Source organism: Euphorbia lathyris, chromosome 2 (genome assembly GCF_963576675.1).
Source record: "Euphorbia lathyris chromosome 2, ddEupLath1.1, whole genome shotgun sequence".
Taxonomy (NCBI): Eukaryota; Viridiplantae; Streptophyta; class Magnoliopsida; order Malpighiales; family Euphorbiaceae; genus Euphorbia; species Euphorbia lathyris.
In genome coordinates, this window is record NC_088911.1 from 46938167 (window position 1) to 46947484 (window position 9318).

A 9318-nucleotide genomic window follows, 5' to 3' on the forward strand; every position below is an offset into this window, starting at 1 on the left:
TTCGTTAGATCTGTTGCTTAGAGCTGTCATCGTTGACCTTCTTGGAAACAGAGATTCCCTTTCACCGTGTGAAAGTGAAACCAAAACGATTATAAAAATGACTACTTTATAGTATTTGTATTAGAATATAATCCTCGTGCCCTTAATTTCAAATTTTTCATTTCCGGCCGTCCAATTAAACAACTTTTCTTATTATCTGCTACTATTGCTCACTGACATCATATGTGGCTTTCGTATTTCCGTGATGTATTACTATCTATGTTTTCTCTTCTATCGGTTTTTCTTTTTCTTTTATCATATGTGAGGGCACGCGGTGGAGGGGATGAGTACTGAAAAAGCCCGGAAACTTTTAATCCGTCTCCGGTCTCTCCAATCATTGGAGACGGAATGAGGAATACATCTCCGTCCCTGCCTTGCCTTGCCTTGCTCCACCCTTATCTGTATCTGCTGGTAGCACAGTAGCACAATTCTATCGACCTGAAATGGATGCCAATGTGAAGCATGGAGGTGTTCACTATGATATAACTTTGGGCGACAATGTGTTTAATGCTTGTGAAAGAGTAAACACATCCCTTGGTTCAATTTATGATGTGTCTGTAGTCGGATTCTTTGAATCTTTCACCTAAACATTATTGTGTTCTGACCAGACCAAAGAAAAATGAAAGAATTCGAGACGAATTAGAGAAGGCTGTGCAAATCATATGGAACTGCTACAGAGAGTAAGTAAAGCCATTAAATTCTCATATGTACACTCCGTTCTTCTTTATGCAGTTTCTTGTCTCTTACATTCTTTTCTTGTATCACAGTGTGTGACAATTGATGCTGTGATTGAAACTAATTTGGTATCTGCTCTAAAAGTTTCAAACTTCCCAGAAATTATTACTAAAGCTGGAAAGATCTTGTACCGGTGGTGATTCTGTGATTTGAAAAATGTTGCCCCTTTTGCATTTGCTTTAACAGACTTGAGCAATCAAATATCTCTATCTTTTGATGGGACAGCAATTCTAAATGCCCATTAGTGGAGTTTCCTATAACATGTGTGGTCCACACTATACATGTAAAAATGTGTACAGGGATCCTCCATTTGAGATGGAAGATCCAGGATCTCCCAATAATTTCCCCTATTCGAGTCAACAATTGAAATGCTCAAATTATCATTGTGCATCCACTTCAATAGAGTTGAAAAGTTTCCACAGTTAGGTGATAATCTACTATATTCAACTTATGAAAATGTGTTGAAATCCTGTAGAATAACTACAATTGATTTGTCTCACTGCATTCAACTTATCCTATATAACCTATTTGCTATTAGATCATTGATTTCCCCCAGTAACTCGGGCTTAGAATCGCGATTTGTTTTACTTCACCGTTCAGTTTTCTGGTTTGCATGAGAAGTATCAATTACATTTGATAATGAATTTGTTCATGCCTTCTGTGATTTTCATTGCATCCTTTCCAAGGGAATTTTCGAAGAGAAGTTCAAAACTGTCTCTGATGGTATTTTAAGTAAGTCCTTTAATTTCTCTTGGTGCATGAATCCATTAGTCTTAATCTCATATTAGAACCTAGTGTCTGTTTTAGATATGGCACAATGCTCTATTTGTCTGTGCTCTATTTGTTTTAGACTGGCCTTATTATAATTTCAGTGTCTTTAGTGGGCGGCAAAACCAAGAATTTACTGCTGAAATTTCACTAACATGCATAGGTTCTCTGTGGAGCATAAATCATTCACTTGAGTTCTGCAATTTTTCTTTTTGTTCATTATGAAACTGAACAAATATTATTCATCTTTAGACAATGGAATATACTATTCATAGCTGCATAAATCTTGTGATATTATGCATATAAAAACAAAAACCTTACAAAGTTATGTTACTGTTTTGGCATTGAACAAATTACTCATTGTGAACGCCACAGCAGCAGAAGGCTTTGTGGTAATGGAAACGGAAGGCGAAGAGCTGGAAAGGGTTAGAGCCATCAAACTTGCATTCAGATACACCAACAGTTTTCTTATCTTTCTTCTCTTGGAAAACTGTTAGGCATTTTCCTGTACTATGAGACACCCAGAACCGAAATTCTCTATGATTATCTCTCTTTGGTGGATTGATTGATTTCCAGTCAGCCTCTGCTAAGCTTTCTAGTGACTTCAATGAGCGAAGCCGCACCTTACCATGCTTGTCTACTGTTAGATAGCTTTGCCCACCTGAGCATCTATCCATATAGTTTCTAAACCTGTGGTAGCCAGAAAGATGTTCATCCAAAAGTGCTATAACAGGCACGGCATGAAAGATTGAATTCTTATAAGAAATGCAAATTTTGGAAGAGATTTTACCTGTGGTAGCCAGAAGCTGAACCAGAAGTTGATTCCCAGCCAAAGTAAGCATTATGTTTGCTGGACGAGCCGCCTTTAATATCAGGTACTGAATAAACACCTCTATCATTTGCATTCACATAATCAGACTGTAAGGCACCAGAAATGAGAGAGTCATCATATGCTGTCATATGGGGATAGGCATCACTTGCAGGGCATTGTTTAGAGTCACAATGTGAGCACTGATTGCAAAGTTGTTCGCTTTTGAGGCCTTCAATAACAAAGGGATGTGTGATTATGGCTAGGAGAAGAGCAAGCAGACAATAGCTATCCTTGTTTACAATCTTCATTGCCTCCTAACTTCCCTGTCCTCATCCAAAAATTGGTAATTGTTTACTTATATGCTGCTTCTTCTTCTTGTTTTCTCAACTATCTTTGTTTTTATGTTTTATATATTAAATTTGTTTAGCTGTTTTGTTGAAAACCAAGGCTTTTGTTCTCAAATGGAGACTTACACCCATGACCCCTTAACTTTTGTTTACTTTCTGTGTGGTCCCTGAATTTCAAAATCGGACATAAAAGTCCCTGAACTTTCATGTACTAACATAAAGTTCCTTAAAACCTTTGACCACTCTAATTGCACGTAACACTTTATTGTAGAGTTGATGGAAATGATATTCTAAACAACTTCAATTCTTGAACTTTTTTGGTTTAAGATTATTTTAGTGTTGTTTGGTTAGAAAAGACAAAGTACCGGAAAAGTAGAGTAGAGCTGATTTAAAGTGGAGTGGTCATGAAGAAAGTAAGGGTAAAGTTGAAGGGCCATGGGTGTAATTAACCCAGACTGCCGTCCAATTCAGGTATTTTACTTTAACTTGTCATTGGGTAAAACACATGGAGATAGTTAGATACCTCCTAAGTTGATTATGTTGCTTATTGGCTCATTCTAGTAAAATAAATGTAATGTAATAAACAAGGAGTTTTGTGGATGTCAAACTCCTAAATTTTTTATGAATTATAAAGTAATTTCGTTCTAAGATTCATGGAAGGCCGTTTTAGTGTCTTTTCTGAATTAACAGTATTCATATATGCTTAGTGTATAATTATATGGCAAAAACACATGCTGTGGTACTGACGGTGCCGGTTTTAGTGCATGGAATCTTTTGATTTTTTTTTTTTTATTACATTAAGTCTTTATTAACAAATTAGTTAGCTGTAACATAAAATTCAGTTAATAAAGATTTATTCATTTCATTTGTGTCTAGAATTATATGTTTTATTGTTTGAAACAAGATTCTTTTACAATCTCTCTATAACCACATAACACGCTAAAAAAATTGTTTTTCAACTGTTAGAAATACAAATTTCGAACGGAGATAAAATAAATAACGTTTTGTTAACCGAGTTTTGTATGTAAAGTTAACTTTTCTGATCATTAAGGATTTAACGCAACAAAAAGATAAAAGATGAGAGGCTCAGGGCAACAAAACATGTTGTGGGAAAAAGTGTTGTAGGAGAAAATTGATAAGTGTTCGATACATACATTACGAAATTGAAAGTTAAAGTCATTTGTGAAACTAAATTTAAATTTAGGAGTATTTTTAAAATTCACTTTCAGGATAAGTTGTGAAAGTTGATTTCTTTGCCAAATTTTGAGCAAAACAATTTTATATATACCAAACATTGCGTTTCGTTGAGAAAGTTGGAGAAGCTGGAAAAATAATGTTATATATGCACTTAATATGTTGAAATGAAAGATAAATAACTCAATACACAAAAATCAAATTTCCTCTTCTATTTGGATTTTAAGATGTCATCTTTTTATTGAAGAATCATTGTTTCAATATAAAGTCTCCGCTTGTATTATATTTCCTTGATTGCGGTCGTACTCAACTTCTCCGTATGCATGTTCCATGACCATCATTCATGGTCGATCATCGAGATTCCAAACATGCGGCTGTAGGACAATCGGGTGGTCGTTTGTTATGTGGATATTCTTTCATCGACTTTTATTCGAACACTTCGCATGTAATTCCATGATATCCAACCAAAACGTTTTGTCTAAACTTTTAATGATTGACATGTTATCATAATGTATATCTTTTCAAGGTAAAAGAGGTTTTATTTGGCCCCAAATTTTGTGCTTTTTTAATTAACCTTATAATGTCTTATCACTCTGCATTATTGGTTCTCGAACAATTGTAAATGTTAATAAATTTTGCTTTGAAAGTTGTAAATGTTAATATTGAATGTGCTGCTGACACAAATTATTGCAAAACTTTGTGTTGTATTATCACAAGTATAAATTAGGTTTTCTTAATAAAGAAAAGAAGAATAAAATATTTCATTTAAATAAATATAAATAAATTACAAAGTTAGTAGAATGTACGAGTTCCAAATATAAGTGTAACTATCAATTTGTTATATAATATATGCTAATTTTATATTTTTATGGAATTATTGATTCTGGCCAACCCGAACATGAATTATGTGGCTAAGCCCATATATAGTTGAGCTTCAATGGGTTTAAATTGGGCTGTCTTATTTTCCCTTCAAATATATAGAGTGGGCTAGGTCAATATCCAAGTTCACTGACAGCTCCACTAATTTCTCATGAATTGTGTTTAATTCTTTGGAAATTTACATATAAATTCACTTTTAAAAAACTACCTACAATTAACATCATTGTCACAAACTAAACCTTCTACTGAAGTTCCAATTACATTAACATCATCAACATTTTGAGTTTCTCTAACAACAAATCTATTGAGAGCCTCTTTTTGATATTGTATTAATTCATCAATTCTCATTTTTTTTTCATTCGTTTTTCATGTCCAGATAATTGCTTTTTAGAAGGCATTGCAAACAAAATTCAAAAGTATACACAATAAATATAGATATAAAGTCAGAAAATAAAATGGAAAAATAGAACCAAATTTAGGATCTTTGCATATCAGTAGAAATCTATTTCGAAAAAAAATTATTTGCGCACCACAACTCTCAAAATTCTCAAGGAGTGAGAAAGATGTAGTCTGATTGTTGTTGTCACCAGAAAGATAGAATGTAGAGAAGATGATTTGCAAATTGTAAGATAATGTTAATTTGAAAGAGTTGGAGAATATGCATAGACGATATGATAAGATAGCTCAGAAAATTTTTTTATTAAGGTTTTACCAATTAGGAGTTTAAATGGTAATTGGATTCTTTTTTAGTTAATGCTTATCAATTCTAACGTCCCTTTTACGTTGAAAATAGCAGTTACCAATGCCAAACGTTTTTTCTTTTTATTTTTTATATAAATTTTTTTATTTATTTTATTACTGCCTTTTGTTTGCTTAATTTAATTAATGCCCTTTTATGTATTTCTTTTAGTTTGTATTTTTATTTATTGAAAGAATGTTTGTATTTTTATTAATGCCCTTTTAGCTTTTTTTTTCTTTTTGAATATATATATATTGTGCTCCTAACATTTGGAGGTTCTGTACGGTCGCATTTCCTGCACGCTCTTAGGGCTGGCCGTAATTATCCTTAAAAAAAATTTAAACATGCATTTTTATAAGGGTAAATTCAAAAAAAAACATATGTGGTTTCATGTTCTTCCAAAAAAACCATTGTGGTTTGTTATTACAAAAAAAAGGACTATGGTTTGCGCCGTTAACCAAAAAACAGAAAATGACTTAACGGTGTTAAAATGCTGATGTGGCAGAGGGGTAAGGTTGGAAATTTGATTTTTTATTTTTATTTTTTCCCCTCTCTCTCTTCCTTCTTCTTCCTTCTCCCTTCTCCCTTCTCCTTCTTCTTCCTCCTTCTTCTTCTTCTTCTCTCCTCCTTCTTCTTCTTCCTTCTCCTCCTTCTTCTTCTTCTTCTTTTTCTTTTTCTTTTTCTTCTTCTTCCTCCTTATTCTTCCTTCTTTTTTTCTTTTTTTTTTTAAGTTTCCGGAAATCTGGAAATTTCCAGATTTTCGGAAATTTTCCAGAAATCTGGAAATAGCCGTGCGGTCTGCGGGCAGGGGCACTGGAACTACCTCCCTCAAACTATTCGATTCATATTCATGGAATTTGCCTCCTAATTTTTCATTTTCGCAAGTGAATTTTGGTGTTGTTTTTTCGCTATTCTTCTGTCAGCATAGTAAGCTAGTGACCTTCAGCACCGGAGGTACAGATCGATTTCTGCTGATACTTCTCAATTTCTTTGCGTTGAAGTTTGAGATTGAAGTTCTGGTGAGCGTTGTGCGGACTCTGTATCTGTATAGATTTTTCGACTCTTGTATATAATCTTTGTTTCCCTTACTGTTCACAATATTTGTATGTTGTTGATCCTGAGAATTCTGGGGCTTTGGTCAATTTATGCCTCTTATTGCCACTGAATTTGCTTGATTTCCTATTGCTAAAATTTTCGCCATTTTGTTGTCATTTGAGTTTTTTCTTCATACTTCAGAAATACTGTGCCACAGTCCTTTTTTTTTTTGTAATAACAAACCAGGAGAATTTTTTTGGAATAACATCAAACCACAGGGTTTTTTTTAGAATTTACACTTTTTATAATTAAACATTTGCCTCATCTTCTTTTTTCTATATTCTTTTATAAATATAATTTAGAAAAAAAAGTATAAAAATAAACTTTATGGTTTAGTAAATTTGTAAACATAATTCATATAGTTTAAAAGCTGATAAACATATATCTGATTTCGTTAGCAAAGACAATGCAAATTGATTAACAGTGTTAAAGAAATTCAAAATAATAGTCAAAATCAAAGGTCAACGAGGTATTGTTATCTTTATTTTTATTTTTTTTATAATTTAATTTTTATGTTTTTAAGAGAAAATCCATAATCTGATAAAAAAAAAAAAAATTGCTATAGCTCCAAGTCCAACTACCATTCTGAAATTTGAAAGTAACATTCAAAGAATGAATAATTTTATAGCATATTAAAGGAATAATATGTTGATAATTATTAGCAAAGCTTATTGTTGAGCATTGCAAATTGTAAACAGACTTCATTTTTGTTTTGCTATAACTTATACATACATTGCCATTGCCAAAAGTCCTCAATTAAGTAAAGGTAAAACCCACAACTTAGACCTTTTACTTTGTACAATTTATCACTTTCGTCCTTAATTCTTTAAATGTAGGACTGTTGACAATAAACTTTAGGTCTGGAAGAAATATTTTGTTACTTGTGTATTACAGTTACACATGCCAATACATGGTTAAATTATCTTCTTCAATTTTGTAATGTATGTATGGAATTGGGAATTAATTATTTAAAAATTGAAATTAAAAGTGGGAAAAGAGAATATTAGATAGAGAAAAAAAACATATTGAAAAATGATGAATAATAGAAATGGAGTCAGTTGGCTGCAAGACTTTGACCTCGACTGCAACTGGTTCCATTAGTGGAGCTTTGGAGTCTTTACCTGGGCTATAGACTAGACGAGTTATGACTCAGTTTGCTTGAGAATTATTGTTCCTACTCATAATACTCGGGTCCGTGTCTAATCAGGACACGGACCCGAGTATTATGATTCAGGACATAGACTGTGTAGTTGTCTAACCTTGAATTAAAAACCAAGAATCAGGAAAATCAAGAAATAAAAAGACAATTCTTCCAATTATTTGTTGCCACTTTTATTTTATTTTCAATGACCGAGAAAAAAACGTTAAAAGCAAAAAAAAAAAAAAAAAAAAAACACTTGATGTTCATAATGAGTGTGTATGTGGTATATAATTAACATAAAAGAAAACAAAACCATTGATGAAATAAAAGGATTATACATACATACATTACATTATTTACAATTTCAATTATTTCTCAATATTTCCATTTTGATGATTGAGGAAAAAACAAAATCAAATTAAAAGTATAATTTCTAGCAACCTGTAACACATGAGAACATTCTATGGCTGCCGAACCTCTTGAGCTGCTTCGTTCTGGGAGGAGAAACACCGGCGGCAGTTACGGTGTCAGTCCACCGGCGATCCTTGACCGAAAAACCCTCAACAGAAGAGTAAGATCTCCTGTGGAACTTTTTTGCAGCATTATTTATGGCGATTGAATTACCAGGAATATCAGAAATGTAAAAACCAGCAGGATTGAAAGGCAGAGCAGATCCAGATCCAGATGAGAGGCACTCGTATTGCCTCCGAATTTTGTTCTTCTTTATTGCTTTATACACCATCGGAATCAGACCTTCCATTGCTGCAACTGCAACTTCTTCTTCTTGTTGTTTTGAATAATAATGAAGAGAGAGTTCGATATATACAGATTAGATTAGATTAGAAACAATTTCTTGTAGCAGGGTGTGAGAAAGTTCAACACGTCAATTTTGAATTTTTGACTTTTAATATTGAGCAAAGCTCATCATTTACTTTTTTGAATTATTTATATTTATTTGATAACGATACATGTTTTCTATTTTTAAACGGGCTTCAACTGCCCCAATCATACTTGCATCATTTTAAATTAATAATTATCAGCAGCCAGCAGGTGCACGTTTAAGTATTAATTATTCACTGAGCTGATTTTCATTAATTTTTTCCATTTGTCAGATTTTCATTTTTTTTAATGGCTCTGAATTTGTAAAAAAAATAATAATAAAAAATTGATTTGTTTCCTAAACTTTCAAAGCGTCCTAATAGCCCACTCCATTAAAATATTTAGTTAGCCTTCTAAATTTGGATAAAATGTAATCAATTTGATCATTCGGTTCCAAAAAATCACTGAGCTGATTTTCATTAATTTTTTCCATTTGTCAGATTTTCATTTTTTTTAATGGCTCTGAATTTGTAAAAAAAATAATAATAAAAAATTGATTTGTTTCCTAAACTTTCAAAGCGTCCTAATAGCCCACTCCATTAAAATATTTAGTTAGCCTTCTAAATTTGGATAAAATGTAATCAATTTGATCATTCGGTTGCAAAAAATCACTGAGCTGATTTTCATTAATTTTTTCCATTTGTCAGATTTTCATTTTTTTTAATGGCTCTGAATTTGTAAAAAAAATAAT

At 32.4% G+C, this 9318-nt stretch overlaps 1 protein-coding gene across 1 annotated transcript; it reads right to left on the reverse strand.

The window, feature by feature from the left end:
* Positions 1–8039: 8039 nt before the first annotated feature.
* On the reverse strand, positions 8040–8618 carry LOC136220388 (uncharacterized). Its single transcript, XM_066008211.1, has one exon. The coding sequence runs from the start codon at positions 8506–8508 to the stop codon at positions 8182–8184; it is 327 nt and encodes a 108-aa protein (XP_065864283.1). The 5' UTR covers positions 8509–8618; the 3' UTR covers positions 8040–8181.
* Between the last annotated feature and the right edge of the window lie 700 nt (positions 8619–9318).

Excerpts from the sequence above, each read along its gene's own strand:
- LOC136220388 (XM_066008211.1), bottom strand. The coding sequence starts at position 8,508 with ATGGAAGGTCTGATTCCGATGGTGTATAAAGCAATAAAGAAGAACAAA.